The 25249-nt window shown below is 40.0% G+C and overlaps 1 protein-coding gene across 1 annotated transcript in view; it reads left to right on the top strand.

Moving 5' to 3' along the window:
* Positions 1–8093, top strand: part of LOC141926828 (vitellogenin-1-like) — a 42893-nt gene extending 34800 nt beyond the window's left edge. The window contains exons 29-35 of the mRNA XM_074833238.1: positions 1194–1329; positions 2045–2231; positions 2655–2752; positions 3317–3411; positions 3513–3672; positions 4856–5017; positions 7975–8093. Coding sequence (XP_074689339.1) covers positions 1194–1329; positions 2045–2231; positions 2655–2752; positions 3317–3411; positions 3513–3672; positions 4856–5017; positions 7975–8093 — 957 coding nt within the window. The remainder of the gene's footprint in view (positions 1–1193; positions 1330–2044; positions 2232–2654; positions 2753–3316; positions 3412–3512; positions 3673–4855; positions 5018–7974) is intronic.
* Positions 8094–25249: the final 17156 nt, after the last annotated feature.

The raw sequence follows: 25249 nt of genomic DNA, 5'->3' as shown, positions 1-25249 counted from the left end.
ACGTGTCAATTTTTATTTTCCTTTTCCTTACCTTGAACAGATTTTCAACTAATAACATTTTGATACCTAATGTAAAGAATAAAAAGCAAAACATTCCCTTTTAGAGAAGCTGCTATATACCTGACTACATGACATGGGACTTGAAATACATACAAGAGTACTCTTGATTTTGTGCTGCTTTGGTGCAATGTAGCAATAAGTTGAAAATCAGACTCTAGTCAAATACCTTATTTCCATGCTGAGAACAGCAGTTAGGCCCAAATTGTCTCAAGTATGACTACTCTGCACTCACACCTTGATTCATGTTACCCAGTGTGACTAGTTCAGGAGGATATATAGGGGTCTCAGATAACGGAGGCCTTGAGAACACCTTGCACTCCATTGCAACCATGTATGGCATCTATCTTTGTTGTCACCCAGGTCCCACATCTGCAGTAACCATGCTTGATGGGGCAGGGCAGAGCAAGTTATGACAGCCACAAAAACAACTCTGCCTTAACCAAGCTGGAGCAGTTAGTTACACTCTCAGAACAGCTTGCACAGGCTGGATCTGCAGAATCCCACTGATTAATTGGTCCTTGTCCACCAAATCCCTATGCACCGCTTTGAAAAATTTCCCCTATGGATCTCTGGCAAATTAATAACAGCTAGCCATTCATACACAGAGAAATTAGTGTGTCTTTAACCTTCCATGGTGCTTCAGTATTGCAGGCTCTTTAATATATGATAATGAAGAAGTAGGCACACTAGGCATTAATTTGATTCTCTTGGTAAATGTAATTTGTAGCTACAGTGAGGGATCTTACCCCAATGCTCATCATGCCAGTTTTCAGCCTGTAATGGATGCTGTTCACTTTTCCAGACACATCCATCAACTTAGTCAGTTATTTAACTTGTTACCCTATTTTTTAAGAAGTTGCTTAATTATCACTTAAACTTCATATATGTCGATTACTTTCCAATATCCTTAGCAATGTCTCAAAAAGGCAAGAAGTATGACTAGAAGAGAAGACAATTATTCCTCACAAAAGCTTAAGGTTTGGGTACATCCTGGAGAGACTAACACAACTGCAATTGTATAAATGCACCTTCAAGATTTGTTTTTCAAGATAGGAGTCTTTTTTTGTTTGCAGTCATATCTTGAGCAATATGGTTCAATTTATCATAATGTATTTTCATTTCTGCTTTTTCAGATAACACTTTACTATCAGGCACTCCGAATGCCATTCACTCTGCCCTTAGGCCCATCTCCAACTTACAAGACTAGAGATATCACTGCCTGGAATTTATTTCCTGAAATAGCTTCGCAAATAGCACAAGAAGATCAATGTAAATATTACTTATATGCTTGTCTCATGAATAATCAATGCTTGTAGATCTGTCCTCTGCCATGACTGGGCCTTGCCCTTCCTTGTAGTGGTCTTCTAGGGAAGCATAGCATCTCTAACCCTGCTTTCTCAACAGCTCATTCCTTCACTTAAAAGCATGTTTGTTGGCAGGTGAATGAAGAGACATCAGACTGATGTAAAAATTCAGAGTTCAGGAATCCCTCCTGTCTGCAAGGACTAAAGGTTGTCCTTTGCGCCTTCTAAGAAGGTGCCATCTCTGCATTGAGAGGCATCAGATGATGGGTACAAGATAGATCATGTATTTTCTGCCCTGTTTATTTTCTTCAAAAAGGAGTCATGTGAGTCTTGGTTGGTGCCTAGCACTTCTGTGGGAAATGCGAACTACTTTTTATCATGGTTAGTTGCTATTTTTAGTTTCTCAATAATTTGGTACATTTTAGACCCTGTTAGCTTGAGTTCTGTGTTTAGCATGTAATCAAAATCAATACTAGTATAGGCTATATCTGGTAGTTATTCTGTAGTGCTATCCTGTCCTTACAGACTCTGGCAGCGTTGAATGCTTCTGCCAAGGAGATAATGAAGTTTTCTTCCTGTTCACTGGGTAGTTCAGTCTCATAGAGGTGGCTTTCAATACTTTGCAGAAACACATATGCCATTGTCACATCTGCCATTTCTTTTCTGGTTTTGTTTTGCAGCCACATGTGAAGTCAGCGAGGGAGATTTCAAAACATTCGATCACGTGAGCCATACATATTCTTTCAATAAAAGCTGCAACCTGATAGTGGTCCAAGACTGTACTGAACACCCAAAATTCATCATTACTACAAGAAAGGTTGATCCTCAGTCTTTCTCAAGAGAGGTTCACATAAATACAACCTCAGTGTAAGTGTGGTTTATCCTGAGGGCTCAGGAATTAGGTATAAAGTTTCAGGGAGTTAGTCTGGGGATGGGAGATGTCTAGCTCCTAGGTGAAACTGGTTTGCAATCAGATAGTAGGGGAAAGACAGGATTTCCAGAAGGAATCCTCATCTGAAACTCTATGGTTTAATTGCTCTTGTCTTCAATTTCACAGCCACTGTTATCTGATAATGTGCTTATTAAGTCCCCATGCTCTCTTTTCTTTAAAGTTTGAATCTCAAAACCCAAAGTCCCAATGAAGTTTGTACTTTGGAAAGAAAACAGCTCATTCATTCATTCAAAATTCAGATATTCAAGTTGGTTCTCTGCTAGCTTTGGTCACAAATATCTCTACTTTGCACATTTGAAATTAACCACTATTTTCTTCATATTTTCCTTTTTCTGAAGGAACATCACAATCTGTCCTGCCGCAAATTCATCTCTCCTTGTGGCATGCAATGAAGAACCAGTTCTATCACACAATGGAGTTTCTGAGTATGCAAAAGGTAAGCTGTGATACCCACTCTTCCAGGACTGACCTGGAAACTAAATATCAAGAAGTTTTTACAAACTCCACAGAAAAATCCCAATGTAAAAAAACCACAAGTGGGATTAATTAAAAAAAAATAAATAAATAGAGACTTTACTTTCTTAAGATTTGTATTGACTTACATCCCTGTTTCCTACAGTATATACACTCTTACTTTCCTCCAGCATAAATTGTATGTCCAGGTTGGTGATTGTTTAGAAAAAAAGTTCTTGTAGTCACAGTTAGATGCTTTGGTTCAGATATTTAGCTGGAGGACCACCAATATCATTATCATTTCAAGACTTAGCAGACTCAATACAAAAGTCAGTTCCAACTATAGGAAACACCAGTACCAAAATTTTTACAGATAAAGAGATAATTTCTTCTATTTTTGCTTTCTCTCTCCACCAAAAAAAAAAATCCAACTGTAGCAGCAAAATTATCGTGATGGAAAATACATTATGGTCTATTTTATGCTACTCAGTTTCTCCATTAATTTGAAATTAAGTAGATCACCTTATGATTCACTATCTTTTTACAGACAGTGTTAAAATTTATAGAAATGGAACAACAGTTATTGTGGAAGTTCCAACGCACGGACTGAAGAATGTGACTTTTGACGGCGTGATCCTTAAGGTATTGGGCTTTCAAGGTTACTACTTTCTTTCTGTTTTGTACCTTGGCAATGTAACAGACCAACACTTCAGTATTCACTACAAAGCTGTGCTATTTTATAGGTTACCGTTGCTTCATGGTTGAGAGGAAAGACCTGTGGAGTTTGTGGAAATAATGACAGAGAAAAGCACAATGAACTCCTAATGCCAAATCATAAGCTGGCACACAGCTGTTCTGCTTTTGTTCATTCATGGGTATTGCTAGAAGAAACTTGCTCTGGTGGTGAGTAGATCTGAAAACACTTTATGCTTGGGGAGAATACGATTTCACTTTTCCTCTGCCAATAGCTAGAAAAAAAAAAATTTAAAGCAGCAGATAACTTTTACTTAGAAAAGATAATGGCAATATATATCCATTTTAACTTCATTAACCACTGACTGTTTAAAACACTGCCTGCGAATAATGACACTATATACTATAGCAAAAGTCTTTGTCTTATGTGCAGTTCAGTAATTGATTCTACTATAATTTCTTACACTGAGTAGCTTTTTTCTTGGAGAGTCAAAATCAGGCCTAATCTTGCTCCCACTGAAATGAGTGTGATTTTGACCACTGAATGAAAGCAGTTTCAGCTGTTGTCTGCAGACTTAATTTAATCAAAGAAGTTGCAGACTATCAGTCAGATCTTAAGTTTATGTAAATTTTCAGAGTGCACAAAATTTTATTTTTGTTTTGCACCATCTGATGGTGCAATCTCAGGGAAATATTTAGAAATACTCCTAAAGTAAAAGAGCATCCTCTCACATGTATCTGGAAAAATAATGATGATGTCCCATAACATCAATACAGTTGTGTTCTGTAGGTCTCCATTTACCTTGGACCTGAGATAACTTTATTGAAGTTAATGGTTGTTTTCTCCTTGACTTCAGTGGCAGCAGAATTGTGCTTATCTGTGTGTCAGGAAACGGAGTCATAGCTGGGATCCTGTTAAGTTACATTATACCTTTCTAGTGAGATAATTGCAGCATTATAAAAATCATCCAATACAAAAATTATCCTTGATGTTATTATATAAATGCTGCCTTTTTTTTTAATCCATTCACTACAGTTGACATTTTTCCTAATGCAATGAAGTAGCCATTGTGCTTGCAGTATCTATTCTTAATAGCTTTCAGACATGAGAGGTTATTTTCTGTGTATTATGTAGTTCTAAAAAACTGGGTATACATGATTCCATTTGGATTATATTGTGCAATTAGATTTTAAAAATAGCTCCCCTTTCAGACTCTTTCCTCTATCCCCCAACTTATTATCATCCTATCTCGATAACCTCGCTACTGTGAAAATGGTTTGTCAGGCACCTGTGTTTTAATAAAAGCTGAAGAGAAAATATGGACCTTTATTATTACAAGGATCGATTGGGATTTATTTCTATAATTTTAACTACTTTTCCTTTTCCTCTTAGGGTGCAAGCTGCAGCGCAGTTATGTGAAGCTGAATCGAAATCCTACTATTGATGGAGAGGAATCTACGTGCTACTCTGTTGACCCAGTACTGAAATGTATGAAAGACTGTACTCCAATCGAAAAAGCTTCAGTTAAGGTTGGCTTCCACTGTTTCCCAAAAGGTATGATATTTTTCTCTCTCTGTCACGTACTGTAGGAGCTCTGCTGGAGCACTCAAAAGAACAAAACACAGCACAACCACGTACAGACCTGTATTGCTCTGGCTCCTCTCTGAGCTGCTGTTTTTAATCCCATTAGTGTTTGCTATAACCACTGACAGTACTGGCCAGCTAAAAGCTTGTTTAGATGATGGCAGGTAGCATCATCTGAGAAAAACATTTGAGGTGGTAAAAGGGACAGCAATGATCGATAATTTTTTTTTCACATTTTCAGGATCTCCATAAAGTTGAGATAAGCAACACTGAGTCCTTTTATGCACAGTACAGCCTGCAATTTTGTGTAGACCAGGGCAAGTAAGGCAATTGAAAGTCAGTCAAATAGTGTGACATGACTGCTGTGTTTAGGCTGCCATGCTATGCCACTGTGCAATACATCAGCAAAAAACACATTGATGAAATGTTCTCTAGATTGTTCCAAAAAATGGTTTGTTTTTGAAGGTATTTTATACACACACACTCGTGCCCCAGATTTTTAAAAATACTGGTCCTTTTTCTCCTTTCACTTATACCAATTTGTCATGGATGTGATGCATTATCTAATACAGGTCCACACTGAAGTTATATAAGCATGAGAGGAGAATCCAGCCTGGCACCTACAGATATTTCTGGTGCATCCCTTCCCAAATCTTGTAATGAATTACCTACCATTAGGGAGTATCTACAGAAGTGATCTGTTCTGTGTGTTAACCATTGTTGGCCAAATCCACTGGGATAGCTGGGAAAATCCTGTGAGTTTCACTGAAGCCAATGGACCCCTGTGTTGAGTAATACTGGGGAGGAACAGAGTATTTTATGTCTGATTTTAAACAACATCTCTGTAGAACTTTGCACTTTGCTTGTGTTACTAATATCGGCAACGTGCTGAATCAGCCCATGAAAGCAATGAGTATCTTTCTATAATAGTCAACCATCTCCAACAGTCTATTCAACAAGTAGCACAGAGAGAGTGATAATAGTTTTCTGACAGCTCCCTGAGATGTGAATAGATGCATCATTTTATGAAAAGAAAAACCCACCCTCAACAAAAAACCTTCCAAAATCTTGTCATATCCATGTTTCACAGATTTCTTTTGTGTGTCCAATCTGTATCTCTGAAATGTCATCACCCCAGGCCACTCACTGCCTCAGAATATTAGGCTATAATAAAGCTGTCTCATTCTCCCACAAAAATGTGTGAGAAAAGAGGAAAATCAGAAAGAAAGAAAAAAGATATATTAGTTGTCGCAGCCATTGCTGCTTTTACAGCATCTTCAGGCTTTCCTGGTTCATTTACTGAACCAGAGACGGGGAAGTCTGCTAGCAGCACTCCTAATCAAGGGCATTTTTATTTATTTATCCTGACAAGAAGGAGGAGAAAGGGGAGGAGGACGAGGAAGGAAAAAGATGCCATTTGCAATTTTTAGCAATATGATTGCTTTATCTTCACATTAAGGATCAATAGGAATACAAGGCAAGCCCTTAAAAATAGTTCTTTTTCTTTCTTTGTTTGATGACTTGGAGAAGCAGCAGAAGCAAAATCCTCATCTTTCTCAAGCTGAGAACATGTATTTGCATACACTGGACAAAGACATTTTCTCATCTCTTTATATGAAAACTCAGACCTGATAGTCTGCTGTTTCAAAAGAAGGGACTCCATCACTGTCACCAGTGGAGCAAGGATAAAATGAAGTACAGGGATGCAGAATTTCCCCTGTTGTGCTCAAATCAGTGAGACTGTAGTCTTAGGATCTTGACTGAGGCAGACATTGCTCCAAGTTTAAGTCCACATATTGGTTTACATTTCAAACATGCCACAAGCCCTACCCACAGGGACTGTAGTTACTCAGCCATGATCCAGTTTGCTGAGGAAACTATTTCCTACATGGATGTGAATGTGATCAGACCCACACTGTGCCCAAGAGTAAGAAACATAACAAGAATTAATGTACATAAAAAACAGAACTCAGACATTTTGTAGCATTTCTCATTTCACAGCTTGAAAATATTATATATTTTTAAAAAGCATCTCCAGCAACTTTCTAGGAAATATTTATTATCCAGTATATTATGCAAAACCTGCGCTCAGGTTGTACAGTAATTTAGCCAAGGGAGAGTGCTAGCATTTCAGGAGATAAGCGACTGATATAACCTGAACTCATACAGCGGTCTCCAGGTTTCTCTGTGATGAGAGATGGCATGTTATATATGTATTGTCCAACTAAGGGATAAAACAAATGGAGGTAAAATTATGAAAGCTTTACCCATTCTCATTATACAAACTTAATCTAAATGAATGTCCTAATATTGTTCCAGATGCAATGATAAACCTCCAACTAGCTAAGAATATTTATTGGGAGGATGAATATCATTATTCCATTTAGATTATTTCAGCATTAAGGGATATGGCTTATTCAAGCTGCTGTTGATAAAGCAGTGTGGTAAGGTTAATACTGCAACTGACAATGCTCTGCCAGATTTCACAATATATGGGAAACTTTAATTAGAAGTTTATGAACCTCTGAAAATTCTCCAAAGGGCTTATCCTTCAGAATGAACTTCGACAAATAGTCAGCTGAAATACGCAGTGATATGCAGCACTAACATAAAAAGGGATTGCTGATGTGTATTGGTACGTGGTGGTCTTACATTGACGGTGGCTACTTTCAGTACTTTTACAGCCTCCTGCCTGTTGTCTTTGTGCTTCATGAAATGTTATTCATTTTGCTTTTAGGGAAGTATTATAGTAATTATATCATGGATGAAAATCCTGCTCTAAGTCAATGAGTCAGTTAGATGTCAGTTGTGGGGGCAGGATTTTATTCTTTACTTGATGAGGGAGTTGGCAGCCATCAAAACAGTATTTCCTTGAAATGTGTTAATTTGCTTCATGTTAGTTAACAATGGCTTTGCTCTTCTGACAGATACTGCTGTAAGCCTGCTGGAATGGCAGAGAAGCAGCGATAAGAAATCTGCATCTGAGGATGTTGTGGAGTCTGTGGATGCTGACATTGATTGTACCTGCACTGGTGACTGTAGTTAAGCTAAACGCTTTAGTGTTGTGCTATAGACATACTATATGAATAATTGAATAGCTGGACAGATAAGAAGGGAACGTAATAGCTGTAGTAAAATATTAAGAAACGTGCTTGAAGAAAATAAGCCTACTGCATTGCATCCAAAGTCAAATGCATTATGTACAGTCTGCACTGCTTAATAAATATGTTGTTCATTAAATAAGTATTCATGTGGTCTCTCTCTTTATTTTTCCCTATCAACACAACAATCAGACCAACTATAATATTATCCAGAAATTCTGCTTCCTTTTATCTGAAATATAATTACAGCAGTCCTCTCTTAAAATTATGTTCACTAGGTGATGAAAGAAAAACATGATTACAGCTACTGCTAACATTCCATTGTGCAAAGAATTTCATATTTAGCATACTAAAGACACAGTAAGCATTTGTTTTCTTTTATGTTTTCTGGTAAAGAGCAAAGTCTGTTCTTGGAACTGTTCTGCAAAAAAATACATTTTACTCCCAGCAAGACCATTAGCCTTAGTACATTCTACAAAGGAATGAATTGGACTGCTAGACTCCCACTGTAGCTTTCCAGAGAGCTATAGTGTGTGACACAGTCCCCATTTTCATTTAAATTTCAATGGATGTGCTGTTGCTTCATGAGCTAAAAGTATGAATAGGAACTTTTTTTTATGGTTTACCATCTCCTATTGTATATCTATGAAAATGATGCCTTAAAAAACTTCAGGGAACAGTAATACATCAGGTAGCATTCCAAATACTCCAAAAAAGTAGTATGTAGAAAACTATATAAGATCAATAACATCATAAAGCTAAAATAAAGTACAAGCAAGACAGTTAGACTGTGTTTAACCAGGGGAGTGTCAATCTACTAGCTTTCACTAGGCCTATACAGGAAGGCAATTCCCTCCCACCCCAGGGTACCAGAAATAGGTGGCACCTTCAAACCCTGTGCAACGGCAGAATATCTCTTCACCTTGTACATGAATCAGCCATGCAGTGAACCATGATATGTTTTCTGTAACAGTCAATAGCAGCCAGCATGCTCTTCCAAGAGAAGCCTCAGCCTGGGCGAGGTACTGCAGAACCCAAATGCTGTCAGGAAACTGTCATTAAAGAAAATACTTTTCTTTCTACTAAAAACTGAGCTATCAGAAAGATGATTGAAGACTAAATAGCTGAACAATTACAGAATAACATTTCTCAGTGCTTTTCTTTCAAGAGCAGAAATATGAGTAATGTATAGTACTCCTCTCGGTCTCTCTCAAGTTGCAGCTTGACACCAACTAGAAATTAGAAAAGACCCAGTTTTAATCTGTGTACTGCACTTACTTCCTTCTGGAATTAAGGAAGTAAATTATTATGAGTTTCTTCAAACCAGGGCTCAGTGGGCTGAGCCCTGATGCCTGGTGCGTACGCTGTGGTACCATGTTTGCCTCTGGCCCTAAGCCTCTCTCCTGAGGATAACCTAATGTTGTGGGTTAAGCCCAGAGGGCAACCGACCCCCATGCAGCTGCTTGCTCACTCCTCACCCCACCTCGCAATCCTCCACACCCCCGATGGGATGAAGAAGAGAAAATACACCAAAAGGCTTGGGGATCGAGACAAGGACAAGGAGGGCTCACTCATCAATTATGGTCACAGGCAAAAAGCAGACTCGACTTGGGAAGAAAGAACATCAATTTAATTTGAACACCACCACCAATTTATCGATCAAATCAGAGTAGGACAGCGAGAAACACAACATCTTCAGATTCCTTCCCCCCACCCCTCCCTTCTTCCAGGGCTCAGCTTTGCTCCCAATTTCTCTACCTCCTCCCCACCAGGGGTGCAGGGAATGGGGGTTACGGTCAGTTCATCACCTGTTGTTTCTGCTGCTCCTTCCTCCTCCTCGGAGAACTCCTCACACTCTTCCCCTGCCCCAGCGTGGGGTCCCTCCCATGGGAGCTAGTCCTCCATGAACTTCTCTGACGTGAGTCCTTCCCATGGGCTGCAGCTCTTCATGAACTGCTCCAGCGTGGGTTCCTCCGTGGGCTGCAGGCAGATCTCTGCTCCACTGGTGACCTCCATAGGTGGCAGAGGACAGCCTGCCCTCTCACCAGGGGCTGCAGGATGTCTGGCACACCTCCCCCTCCTGCTCCTTCTTTCTTCAACTGACCTCAGTGTTTGCATAGGTATTTCTCTCACAGCTCTTCCTCCTCTCAGTTTCCCCTTCTCAAACATGCTATTACAGAGGTGCAGCTGCTGTCACTAATTGGCTCGGCCTTGGGCAGAGGTCAGAGTTGGGGCAGCTTCTAGCAGCTTCTCACAGGAACCACCTCTGTAGCCCCTCCCCTGCTACTAAAACCTCACCACACACAAACCCCATACACCTACAGAGAACAAAAGGGGATTACCCACCTCTTTCCCTTCCCCAACCTTAATTTAGTCTATATGTTGTATTTGAGAACCTTTGTGTGTACTGGGTCTATATGCAGTTAGCCAGTGCTCTATTCAACAGTATGTTCAAACTAAAGCCAGTAACATGAGTTCTTGTGCTATGTTTTTATTTGTAATAAAGCATTCACAAATTCCCTGTACAAAAGCTGTGTTTTGCTAACTCATCAGAAGTGCTACACTGCAAAAAAGGGTAGCCCCAGACAAGAGGGGAGATGAAGACCATTGCATTCCACTTTTCTTTAACGTATTTTTTTCCCTGTGGCTTATGGGAGATTTGCCATTGACTTTCATAGGATCAGACTGTCATCTTTAAAACAACACCTTTCTCTTTAATCCACTGTTTACAAAAGAGAAACTTTTGCGAGTCAACCACTTCAGATAAGACAAAGGTAGCAAAGAGATGTAGTGAGAGAAGAAAAATGAACTTTCATGCTCAACTACTAGAACAGGAATTTAGTAACAGCAAAGAGCCATTAGTAAGAGAAGTAATTCTGCTGGCAGTAAAACACAGTCATCTACACAGAAGCATGACACTAATTAACAATGATCAAGCTGGGATGTACAGTACAAAAAATACAAGCAGCTCATAAAGGCAAATGCCTTCTCCCAGAAACAATTTACAGACTGTTAAAGTCACTGGAAAAAACTTGAAGGCAGTGACTGTTCAGCAGTCCTAAATTAGTTTATTCTACAGTGATGATATATAATAATACTACATAATGTACAGCATTAAAAAACAGTAAGTGTGTCAGGTCAGGCCTCTCCCTGATGAAGCCCCACTTCGGATCCTGCACCAACGAGAAGGTACTTCCAGTTCCCCAATTAAAGGGAGCCACCAGAACAGCTACGCATCTCTTTCTGCTAAATTGTCATGCCTGGAAAAAGGTATTCTACCCATGCTAAAACCATACACGTGTGCCTTTCCCTAGCAGAAGCGCCTTGGTTAGCACTTTCCACTATCTGTGGTGTTCATGGACAACAGAGGTCCCAACAGCAAAATGTTGCATGTGATGGCTTGATCCCAGAAGTCCTAAAGAAACTCCTAGCTCACGTACTGCCCCAGACACAAGGAAAGAAAGGTAAAAATGCCCCACAATGTCAGAGCACAGCCAGGGGATTCGCTCACCATCACCCTACCAGTAACGCAGACCAGGCTAGGGTCCAGGCTCAGCCAGAGGGGAAAACCATCACTAGCAACACCCAGGCACATTGCTTTCACTGCTCTGCACAGGGCATGGGTGAGACATGGCTCTTATTATTTCCATTTCAAAGGGGCAGCTTTCATTTCTGTCCAGTTCATGTTCATTAGTGCCCTCTTGCTGAGACAGCTGAATGCCTTTGACTGACTGAAAGACTCCACTGATGTTGCAGCTGTAAAATCCAAATATAATGAAAGTTAGTAAAGCCTGAGGTTGGCAGTGGGCACAGCAAAGCAAAACACTTAGAACCAGCTCATTTTGCCAAAGGAATTAAGAGCATTAGCAGTACAAGTGTGAAAAAGCCCTTCTGGAGATTCTAATGCACCACACAGACATTTCCAACCCATCTGGGAGGATATCTGCAGTCCAGATTTAAACCTCATTTGGAAATCATGCCTGTCCTATCTTATAAAGCAAACCAAAGTTATATAGCCTACGGAGTATTAAAATGTGTACTTCGCAAGCTGAGGTTTTATGCACTCTACTTTTCATTCTTAGTGCTTTTCAATGATATGAATTAATGAACTCTGGATTTTACTGTAGTAATCAAGGAATATGACCTTGCAATTATAGTACTCCAGTATTGTTTAAAAAAAATGAGTGTCAGCAAAAAGATGCAGGCCTAAGCATCAGCCAGGCTTGAGTCCTAATCCTGCCTTTGCAGCTCTGTAATGTGGTTTTACATGAGTCTGGGGATTTCTGTGCCTCATTTTCTGCATCAGAAGGATATGACTACTCACCTAGTTGATGGAGTCAGAAATGCCTATGAATTTATAGTCCCGTATGTCTTTTGTAAGTTCTTCAGTGATTCTAGAGATGAAGAGTAAATTTTTCCACTAGACCTCCTAACCACATGAGTATATTTTATTGCTAAGTTGAAGGTTTTCATTTTCAAATTCATCCAACTGTAAAATAAGTATACGTTTGGAAAAAATCAAAACAACGTACTTAATTTGTTCATGGTCAACTTTGGTTAAACCTTAGTGGATTATTCATAAAAGCCTAGAATTGGATCCTGCTATTACAGTGGGATAGACAAAAGGCAATTGGAGACAGAGTCTTTTGTATCCTAGACAAAGACAACAAACCTTTTGTCCATCAGACTTGACTCTTTTGATTCACTAATTTTAAATGACACAGTGACTTTCAGGAAAGCATGGTCATTCTGCTCCAGAGAAAGGAGCTGCAGCATGATAGGAAAGGAGAAAACTGTTAATATCAGACCCCTCCTGGAAATGAAATGCCTGCTCCACAGCATGAGCATTGAAAAAAATAACATGTACAATTCTAACCCCACTGAAGTCAATGGTTAAACTCAACAGAGCTAGGCTTTTACTCAGCATGTTTGAATGAGTTATTAAATGAACTTTAGTTGTCCCTAAAAATAAATGTACTGTGTGGATCTAAGTGCAGCTGATGAATAAGAAACCTCGGGAATCTAGCAAATTCAGTAGTTGGGGCTAAAACCAGAGACAGCACAGAAGGTTGCAGAAGAGAGTAGCTATTAGGGCCATCTGAGCTTTATGTTGAATCTCAAGGTCTCTCATGCCACCTACTGGCGGCTTTGTTTACTAACAATGGTTTAAATCTTTTTTCTCCAGGTTTATTTATAGGTCTGATACATTCCAGGCAGTTTTATATAAATTCTAATCAAGGTTTGGGGTGTTTTTTTCCCCCTAACCTCCACACTTGATTACTATGTGTTTTTTTCCTGTAAGTACATTACAATTCTGTACCTTTCTGAACACCATTTCACATTGTCTCTGGAGGAAAAAGACATTGCCTAAGACATTCTCATTTCTGTTATTGCCGGATAGGCAGTAATTACATTGCAAGCAGGGCTGGGAGAACAGTTTAGTAAGAAAATCCAAAGCTGTTCGAAAATAGCACTTATGGTTCTTCTTCAATCAGTCTGAGAAGGTTGTTATTTTGGTACCTGAAAATGCTTTAATGTACAAAAAAATACCTGTTTTTCCCTCTTTTTTCCCTTGCAGTTCACTTAACTGTAATTCACATTGAACACTTACATGTCCTAATATTATTAAGTTTACTTTCAGATGGGTTTGGGGAAGCAGGAATTATATATAGACAGATCTGATCACAGCACTTCTCTTCATTATCTATAGCCTGTTTCTTCCTGACGTCCCAGTTTCCCTTCCCTATTTATCTGTGTCCACTGGCTTGTTCAGCTTCTCTTAGCAGGACAAATGTGACACAACAGCACACCTTCACCCAGTTCCTGGGGGGAGCAGGCAGCCCTGCAGCTGTGCACCACGCCCCATCTAGAAGCTATTCAGGCAGCTTCAAAATTCACATTGCACCCCATGTTAAAACATCAGCCTGATGAAGGTTTTGGAGCTTTACAAACTTGTGCTCACTCTTCTCTCTGTGCTTTATTTCTGCAGTATCTTTCACTCATCTATGATTACAAACAGGCTAAGGGACAGGGACACGTGTGACACAGCAGTTGTTGTAAAGGTGAGTTGTTGATGTTAGGCAAGGTTGGAGTTCAGGGCCCAGAAGGAGTTTGAACATCCAAGACCTTTGTGGATTATCCTGGCATACTCCAATTTCCATCTGCATAATAGAGGCAAAATTAAATCAAAATCTTTACCATAGCAGCTATTCATTAGGTTGTGCATACTGTTGGTTCAAATAGTTCAAATAAACTTGGGTCCAGTTACTGGATAGCCACATTCTCCATCATCTTTGATGCACTTTGTCTCTAGGTAAATTGTAAGTGCTTTGGAGAAAAATACTAATTGGAGATTTGCACCATCAAACCCCAAGTCCTCCATGAACTCTTCAAGGGTCACTATAACAAATATAGTGCTAAACCACGGTGCTGAAATAACAATCCTCAGGCTTTTGCCACATCTTTATTTTGTCTCACTGGGAAAAAGGATCAGTCTCTTTTCGTTCTGAAGCTTCAGGGCACTTTCATGACTCTTAAAATCTTCTTCTCAGTAATGAAATGAATTTCAAAACATAGTAAGTGGTGACAAATGCATGAAATGTTGTGACTAGCTCCCCTCAAACTTATCCCTATTATATTTTTACATTACTTCCTCCATGTACCATCTTAACCTTTGCAGGTACAAGTAACTCAACATTTTTCATAATTATATGAAACAATATTTAAGTGCCTTGTTTAATAGTGGTCATATCTGTCTCTCATGCGATTGAGAATTTACTCTAGCTAGAGCTGCTTTGATGCTTTCTTTTCTTGCCAGCCGTTAAAACGATAATTATAGAAAAAGAAATAAAGCCAAGAATTCGGGCTGAATAAGCTAACATGCTAGAATTCTACTTAGATTCCTGCTTATGTGGTCAAAACAAGACTATTAATATTCAAGATCTGTCCATGACCATGACACTTGGGGGATGGTATATACAGTAGATTCAATATTGGCATGAGAGATTGATGCAGGCTCAGGCTGAGGCTAGAACTGGCAGTCAAATGTTTATCTCATCGTGACACTAACCTGTTTACATTACTTCAGACTCAATGCAGATACACCGGTATCCCTGAATGTCGTTCCACCTTTGTGAAATGTGGCTATACCACTTCCATTTGATACTAACTTGGACGTCTCTACACCATCATCCATAGTGCCCTTATTGTCTCTGATATTACGATTCACTGTATTACCAGACCTGACTTTCATGTGTCTGAAGCCAGAGTACAATCTTCTCCCTAGAGTGATGTATTAAATTCCATATATTAAGGAGAGTTAAGCACTTTAGGTAGGATCTAAGGTATCTTCCCCCTCCAGTCTGATAGCTACCTAGACTATTCAATAGGAAATGCTGAAGAGGTCATCATACACATCCCATTCCCCAAGGCCCTAGGCTCCCTGGCAACAGGTTTCTGTACCTGAAATCATCTTCTGGGTTCTGGCAGCTACCTTGCCCCTTCTGAAACATAGCTGGGGGATGGTGGGGAGGGGGAGAAGTCTCACATCTCAGGTGACTGTTCAGCCCATTAAATCATTGTATGAAAATAGGTGGGAACCACAGTTGTATCACTGAATGAGCATAATCACAGATACTGTGCTTTTGTGGGGCTCAGTGATAGGATTAAGGGGTGTAGAGGAAAGAACATCTTGTGTGAGGCTTTTCATTCTTACATGTGAGAAGGGGCTGAGCCCTATGGCTTTTCCAGCACTTCTGAGCAGAGGCAAGGCTGTTCTTTAGGATGCTGGAGAGCTGCACAGATTGTGAAAATTAGGCACCAATAGACTTTGCTATTTAAAGGCATAGAAGGGAGTATTAAGGATTTCAGTCTTGCGTATAAGAACCTACATTTTATCTATGTCTTTTACTTTCCTTTGTGAAGTTGGACATCAGTCTCTACAATGCTATAGCTTCACATTGGAAAATCCTGATGCAACCAAACTGAAATGCTCCAGAGAAATTAATTGGTGACCTTGCCTGACAGACCAGAATAAATCTGGCAGACAGGTTGCCCCCTTTGCCAAGTCCTCAGATCCCCAGCTGCAGCCATACAGATTACACAGCTTCCTGGGCCAGGTAAGGTTGCCAGCTCCAAGTCCAGCAACCAGCCAGCTCCCCTGTGCTGCCTCCTGCCTTCAGCTTGGCTCTGCAGGCTCCAAAGCGTGCCCAGGGCCAGCTGGTTAGCACCAGGCAGACAGGGAACCTGGCACTCCCCCCACCTTTTGGCCAGCTGGTAGATCGACAAAATGGATTGCTCCACTCATGAGAAATGTTGGGATGCTGACCCCTCCCTCTTGTGCAGAGTGAGACGCAATGTGACAGCCTGAAACTCCCCTGAGATGCAGTTCCTTTTCGCAGTGCATACGGGCTGCTCTCTGCCTCATTTTCTTCACTTGTGCAGGGGATGGAGGAGCTTTTCAGGTGTGCTATGATGAGGTTATTTCATTTATATTTTTGAAAGGATCTGAAGCCCAAAGCACTAAATTTTTGTACATCATTTGGCATCCCATTCCAACTTTCTCTTGGTGGGTAGGCACAGACTAGCTGAATTAAAGGCCAAGGTTTAGGTTACTGACACAGGCAAAGCTCTGTGCTTTGTGTGCTACTCAGTCCTACCAAATCTGTAGCTTTACATGAACAAACACCTACAGAGAGAATCCTGGCCTGGCCAAGGCAGAGTCATAGCTCAGACTGTAGTATTGATTTATATCATGTCAATATAAATAAAAATACAATTAAGAAGGATTTCTCATATCTTTCAAAGCTTTCACCACCAATTCTAAGGTTAAATTCTTTATAGTAGAAACATTTGAATGTCACCTTCACTCAACTGCTGCACTTTTTCAGCATGGCACTGAGGAGTGGTTGAAATGCATAAGTTTTTGCTCCTCTTGAATCCTTGCCTTATCTTTAGCATCCTTTTGGACAATACTCCTTCCTTAAAAGTCTCATTTAAATGTTTTTTTTTCAATTATTTATATATGCAGCTGATTTGTTTTGAGATTAGGTGATCAGGACTGTATACCTGAACTGCTCCATGTATAACAGAAATATAAATATTTCCTGTAATCGTGTCAACCCCTTCACCGTTGTTCCAGTCGTCAAGTCCCCTTTTAACTGCAGCTCTATATTGAGCACAAGAGAAAGCATTACACTACCACAACAGCTTACATCTGCATAACCTCCAATAATTTCTGTGCTGTAGACAATGTGAGATTTTCACCACTGCTAGCTGTAAATGTATGTTTAGCCAAGCTGCCAAAACTCATATCTTAACACAGAAAATCCTTCATCCAATAAGGCTGTCATTACACTTCCACCATTCTACAAGTACTTCATCCTAAGGCAATCAAGATGGTAAAAAATAGTACTTTTTTAAAACCAACAAACTCAAGCAGGGGGTGTTTGGAATACAAAATGACGTGGGATCACCCAGGGTTGGCCCCCTCAGGAAGATACCTGATAATTTCCACATTACATCATCCTTGAACTTCAACCATTTCCTCAATAGTTACACTAATAGCACTGAAACCATTGAACCTCCCTGTTTCCTTCCACATCCACATTCACTCTAGGAAAAAACAAAGTTTCTTGTGCTGCAAATACGTTGGTAGATCTTTTAAAACAGTGTATGAGAAATAAAATATGTGTCATAGTCTGCCATACTATTCCAACGACTCAAGTCTGAAAACTGCAATATTTTTTTCTGAATGACAGACTGAGAGGTTGCTTATTTGGTTATCACACAGCAATTTCACAGCTACTGGCTTTCATTACCCCCTTCCTTCCCCAAAAGATTTCCTTCATATGAAAAGACCCTTCCTACTTTAAGTTCTTCTCTTTGCCTGAATACTTCATTATGCTATTTGTAGGGCTTATTTTTCCCTTGTTAGGCAGAAAGCAGGGTCATAACGAAAGCGCTACATAATCAAGTGTGTCTCAACAAGCTGAACAGATTCCTACAGCAAACCCCCAGGAAATCTAACTGGAGCCCCCTCCACTCCTACCAGCTGCTGCTGTGCTTATCTTCTAGGCAAGAGACTTGGTGAGCTCCTTTATGGCCTTGCCTTTGCGGGAATGGAGCAGCGGGAAAGCAGGCTTACTCACACTTCACCCTGACTTTTAGATGAGAAGAAGCCTTCCTTGTACAGTTATATGCTCACAGTAGAGGCTGATAAATAGACTGATCCATAAATCAAACCACAGAGTTAAATAAAAACCCATTAGCTATGTTCTCTGTAGAGGGCCCTTCTTGTCTGGCTCCTGGGGGTCCGTCGTTTGCAAACTCGCTGCCACTAGAGGGCAAACGTGACCAAGCCATTTAACAAAGGAAATATCTCTCTACATTAGTATATAATTAATTTTAATTATGGCTTATTGTGTGAGAAGAAGCCTCTTTGTCTAACTGTACTTTCAGAAAAGATACAGTAATTACATCTTTTACCAGACACACCAATATCAAACACACTAAAAGTATTCACAGTTGCAACTGTGCCAAACACATTGCCACTTCATTACATATGTCCTTAAAAACTGTATAAATATGCAGGTCAAACAGTCTTCTCAAATATTCAAGTAAAAATCTGGTATACATCTTGATATGATTCAAATCAATACAAGTGAAAACAAACTAGATACATTTCACCTTGTGGAAAATAATTATTTTGAAAAATATATTCACAGTAACCAGTCGGAAGGTTTCCAGAAAACTGTTGAGATCTCACTCTGGGAATCTCCTATTAAAGAAGGAGGTGATACAAGGAAACATCTAGACTGACTTCCTCTACAAGACACTTGTCTGGCTTTCACCTCATTCTGAATGAGCATTTTGGCAGTTCAAGTATCGTCCAATAGCTCTTTATAATGGCTTCAGGGTCTGCTTCTGGTGTTAGTCACTATCACATAATATGGGCATTTAGCTATTCAACATTAGTATACAGAAGGTAGTTTCTAGTGTAACAAAGTGAAAGGAAGGAAGTAAAAATGACACACAATGCCTGGGGAATAACTCAAGATGTAATTCAAAGTAGGAGGAGGAAATAATATTATTTGATAATTTCTTGAAAGGTTTGTGCAGGTGATTTTCCTAATGGAAAGAAATTATAGGTTTGGAAAGATCCTGCAGTCATACAAGCCTGCAGAATTGGTATCAAAGCTCAGAATCTAGCAAGTCCATTCTCCCCTTAACGTAAGCAAGGCAATATTTTTCTTCAAAAGGAGGTCCAGCTTCATAACTGCAATGAGATGCAATTCCACTGATGTCTCTGGAGTTGCATCTGCCTCTGGTAGCAGTAAGTGTGACCCCTCCAGCATCAGGATTTTATAAAGATTAGCCCAGCAAGCACATAAAATATCAAAAGCCACAGGAAATTTTCAGCATTTTCCTTCAGCTCCTGAGAAGGGAAGTTGTCAAAGTAGCTGTCTGCTAAACATATCATCTGCCTTACTATAGAAAGAAGGATGTCAACACTGCATGTCAAATCCAACCCTGAGATATATTTTTTAATGGGCAGGATCTGACTTAGACAGATCCCAAATCTCTCTGCAATTACCTGCATCTGTAGGAAAGGCACAAAAGGATTTATCTTAAAAGAGCTCTCAAACTATTTTCCAGTCTTGCTTTTTGTGACAGAAGCAAAGTAAAAATCTTAGGAAAATATTTTCAAAGACATTGTTTGAGGAGATTGTAAGTTTTAGTTGTTCCCATGCCTTCACACCAGCAATAGTACTACTTGAGTGCAGTTTAGCCAATGACAGTTTGCTCTCAGCCACCACCTCTCCCAGGGGTCTAGTGAACCTTCCCCCATGAGCTCCAGGCCTCTGTCAGCACCCAGGCACCATGACACACAATGGCTTTCAGGAAAGAGACTACTCAGAAGTGGGCTAATGCCACCAGAACTATTCACCTATTACTACAGCTTATTACCTTCAGAAAAAGTCTTTGAGATGATGCAATGTGAATTGAAATGACTGTCTATCTCTACACCCTTCCTTAGCCAGGGACCCTTCAAACATAGGAAGGGAGGGCACAGAAATACAAGAACATTAAGAGAAAGCTGGACACTTTCAAGATGTTTCAGCTTAACCAGTGCAATGTATCGAGTAAGCTGGCAGTCCCGTGACATGGCAATCAAGGGACATGCCATGGCAGTGGGAATGGACACCTCTTCTGGAAGCCAGTGTTCAAATGGGCACAAGAGGTGAATTAATTCATTCCTGCCAACATGGAGTACCATCTTTTCCCTGCTAGTCTTTCTTCTTGCTCAAAGCACATTTCAAACACAAGCAGTACTGTGACCTAAAGCCTAAACTCTGCTACAAGAACTCTAGCTTCCAGGAGCCCTTCCCACAGGTAAAGGGAAGTCATGTCAGCCAGGTATGAGAGTCACCACGTTTCATAGCTGGTTCCTCAGGTTCATTTTTCACATCCCACTGCAGATGGTCACTTCAGAGGTGTATCTAGACAATATAACTAATTAATTATGTTGTATTAGCCCTAGAGCAGATCTACAGATGCATATCACTAATGATAGCACTTTAGGATTATGACATCTGATCCTTTTTTTTGTCATTTTTACACCTACACAAAGTATGTACAGGAACCTAATGTGTCTTTTTACAAAAATTTCGTGAATGTTCACAGAGGGAAAAAAAAGGAGAACCAAGCCTTTATGGTTAAAGGGATTTTTTTTGCTTTTGTAACTAACCTTTATTCTCTCCTGAACTGATTCACTAAGCATACAGAAATGTGCTTTGGTGGACCAGGGAAGCAAATCTCTGGACAGGTTTTGCAAGTGCCCCTGTGGATTCTTAAGCAGAGCACAGAGGAACTGTTCATAGTTAAGCCAGCAGTGTGCAAGTATTAGGGGATGAGACAGCACATTGGCTGCTTAGCCAGCACACCTTAGTTCCTTCCTTTCTCCTTCTTTCCCTACTTAGACACGAGAATAAAAATGAAAAGGTGAGTGCTGTAGAAGGTGATTGTCTGAAACTATATGAACAAGATTTTCTCCCCTCTAGGGGAATTCTCAACTGAGTGGGTAAACTCCCACCATTCTGCATTGGACTGGTTGCAACAAGTCATCCTAGTCCTTATTTTTTCCTACATTTCTGGTATCTTTCTCTGTTATCATGAGCCAGTTTATTCTTTAAGGGATATGTATAATTTCAGCATATCTTAAATTTTTAGAAGGGGAAAAAAGACTTCGAAGTGTCACATGAATTTTCAGAGTATGGTGGTCCCTAATGGGACAACATTATGGCAGAAATGGAGTAACACTGCATTCTGCTTCTCAGCTGATGTGCTTCTTCAAAAGAAGGAAATGTTTTCTTCATTCTATAGAAAAGGATGTTCCAGTGCCAAACAAATGGGCAACCTTCTAGGAACTGCTCCCCAAGCAGTCTCTCTGCAATTGCTTCTGGTTGAAGACAGCACAAGAATTCAGTTTTTCACAAAGGCATTAGGTAGAAAAGCTTTAATTATTAAAGAGTGTGAATTAAGCAGATACTCTGCTGCACCTACAGTGCCTTGGTGAGAAGGCGCTCTGTAAACAGAATTATTATTTCATCAACACAGTAGACTCCTCACTTAATGGCTCACTAACTGGGCCAGAGATGAGATTCGATGTGAAGAAATCAATGACTCAAAGCAAGAGATTCAGCAAATATGAAACACCTAGTGCTTAGCTCTTAGGATTGCATATTGTCTCCTGTGGAAGTGACTCATATCATGCAGGGAGAAAATAACACTCCTGCTGCTGCATCCAACTGTATCCATAGGAGAAAAGACTGAACTGGTGCTTGCTAGCACTAGATTCCCATACTTTAGGGTTTTTTTATTTGCTTTTTGGTGTTCTCTTTCTGTGCTATAGCTGCTAAATAAATAAGCATTGCTACTTCATATTTCCAAAATGGTCTTAGTGACTTTTTTTGTTTTGTTTTGTAATTCATGACATCAAAGTCAGTATTTCTTAGCAGTGGTAGCCTTATTTTGGTGTCCACCAGATGTATACATCAATCACAATGACTGTGCTGCACCGCAGAGCAGAAGCACCAAAGGGCATCCTGCAAAATTAAATGGTGAGAATAATGAAGTCCTTCAAAATTCCTCTCTGTTCTAACCATTATAACAACTTGAGAGAGCAGAGAAGATTCTTTCAACATGTGGCTAGAGGTGCATGACACTTCTTCAGACAGCTGGCTAGAGGGTAAATGGCAGGAGCAATAAGTATCTATCTCTCCTCCCCAGGAATGAGCATGATTCATGGATGAAGAATATTTTATTTTCCTACTCAACAGCATACTGAGGCTTTACTGTGAAATTACTTCTTAAGTTTTCTCCTTCTTTTCAGTGCTAATTTAGGGATATAAAACTCACCACGCTGGCTCACTTTTCACTGAAGTGATTTCAGCTTCTCTTCCAGATTCTCAGGGAAAATCTCAGCTTTATATTCATCAGCTCCTAATGCAAAACAGAGAATCTGACTGCAGAGAAAGGTTCCTGGTGTGGCCGGGAGTATCTCTGCAAAGGGGGAGAGGCAACTTAAATTGCAGAGGAAATCCTTTATTAATAGTGCCAAAGGACTGTACAAAACCTAACTAAATCTCTGAAAGAAGGAGGGATTAATATCCCATTTTACAGGGAGAAAAGTGAGATAACAGAGCAAACACCCAGGAAAATTAACAGCCAGGATCACTGCAGCTGCAGATCCACATCCATTCCCATGGGTGGAGAGCCAAATTTGGGCAGAATCTCTTCTGCTGGTGTGGTATTTTATTTATTTGTGGCTATAGAAGGAACACCCCAGCAAAATTTCTCTCAAGCAATTTTCTTCAGAATATCCTGTTGCTTCTCATTTGGATTTTTTTCCTACTAACATGCACCTTTACCAAACAGGACAATTAACAACGTGACACAAAAAAAAAATATAAATTACACAGAACTGTGTTGAAATCAGACTGCCACCTTTCATATGTTTTTGAAGATAATCTGTCTTTCTGACACACCTTTCTGACTGCTTTTTGTCAGGGGGAATAATGCAACACAGAAATACACTGTTGAAAAATGGCAGCTTCCAATGCCTTCCTCAAAAACAGCAATGACCTTTTTCTACATGTAATTGCACTAAATTCACCAAAAGCACATAATGGACAGGAATACAAAATGAATCACAGCATTTCTATATGAAACAGCTGTTCCATGAGCTGGCCATGATGATTTTTGACTATATGACTGCATCTGTAGTTTGGAAACAATTAGCCAGAAGCAATTACTTATCTTGAGTTGTCACACTTGTTTTATCAGCTCTTTAGGGGGTTCTCATGTAATCATAGAACTTGCAGAGCTGAAAAAGCAGGATTTTCCTGCTCCAGTTGGACCAAGAAATCAAATGCAAATCAATGACAGCATGTTTAAATAAAATTTGTACGATCCGATTTCATCCATCATTTTCTTCTTTTCCTTGTTAAGACAAAAATATTACATGCTCTCAAAGACTCAGGAGATCTCAAAATATATTTAGTAGTCACACCAGTACACTGGAATCAGGAGAACGCAAATAAATCCCATCCTTCATTGCCTCATACTTTCCACTCCTCTAATTTGCAGTGGTAAATTTGAAATCTGAATAGTCTCATTTTTCAGAAAGCACTGAGCACTCCCCAGTGTCTTTTGCAGCCACTGGGACATGCAGTTGTGACAGTCAACACCTATGCAAATCTGGGCCGAGTTATCCGCAGTGAGACAACTAATGCAGCTGAGAAAAAGAGTTGCTTTGCCATCTCATAAGGGAATGAAATCTCTATAGTGAGATGCTGGCTCTGTTAGAGGTAACTCAACAACATTACAATAATGTAAGCAGCCTTAGGAATAGGCTAAAAGTCATTAGGAGGTTGGTTTTCAGAGCATATCAGGACGATATATGGCACTGTCATGCATTCAGGAAATCATGTTCAGGTTTTATAAACCACAAATGCAAATAAGGCCTGGCAAGCTTTATACTGTGAACACATAAATAGATTTAGCATATGTAAGCCATTGTGTAGCTCAACTGGAGAATACATACTGTCCAGGAAAAGATATGCCAGCATAGTAAGAAGTTTCTTAGTAGCATGAGGTGAACAGTACCCAGGACAGCCATGTCAAGCTTTCTAATTTCACATTTCTGAACAAGAACCAAGACACAAATGTCTCACCTACGCTGTTGATATTAGACATCATTTTCCAGGACATCCTGAGCAGTTAGACAAATGCAGCATAGCTGCACAAACGAACTTGCTGTTGCTTTTATTAAGTTATCTGGCTGCTTAGGTATAGGCCACAGCCCCTGGACAGTTGCTCTGAGCACTCGTTTTGCAAGCAATAAGCATCACTTTTCAGGAAACTAGTAAGGTTCAGACCTTAACTGCTCAAGTATGTATTAAAAGGCTATTTCCTTTCAGAGCTGAATTCAGAACACCCATTTGTGCTCATACAGTTCTTTTAAAACTAACTTCTTTATCTATAACCTTTCTTCGCCTTTTGTTTCAGAAGCAGCTTTTGAACACGCAAGCAGACTAGGAATCTGTTTGTGCTTTCCCTGTTGAAACATTCACCAGCCTCCTGTGCTGAATCCTGATTCACTGGGTCCTGCACACTGCCAGGCTCGTGTCCTCTAACAGTACTAGTGTGACTCCTGCTCTCAGTCCACTCCTGCTTTCTGGGCACAAAACCTTTTACAGAAATGGGGCTCTGGGGCTCAGCTGCTATAGGTGCACAGGACAGGCAAAGAGCTGAAATGCACCTCATCCTGAATGCCAAACACGAATACTCTGCCTCACAGCTCAGGGGGTAATGAAAACTGGAGACACAAAGGGATTTTGCACTAGATTTCTGAAAAATCCAAGCTGAGCTGACATTCTAAGCACTTCTCTGTCAACAAAGGCTGTTTGGGATTTACAAACTAGCTGTCCCTCCTGAAGAGTCTGATTTATTTGGTATGCTTTGAGCAGTCTTAATGCATGCCAAGTTTTTATTCACAGCCACGGCACTTTGCATAATACCCGAGTAGAGTATTTGCTTA

This window comes from Strix aluco, chromosome 8 (assembly GCF_031877795.1).
Source record: "Strix aluco isolate bStrAlu1 chromosome 8, bStrAlu1.hap1, whole genome shotgun sequence".
Classification (NCBI taxonomy): domain Eukaryota; kingdom Metazoa; phylum Chordata; class Aves; order Strigiformes; family Strigidae; genus Strix; species Strix aluco.
Note: the sequence above shows the minus strand (reverse complement) of the source record. Positions and strands in the feature narration are given on the sequence as shown.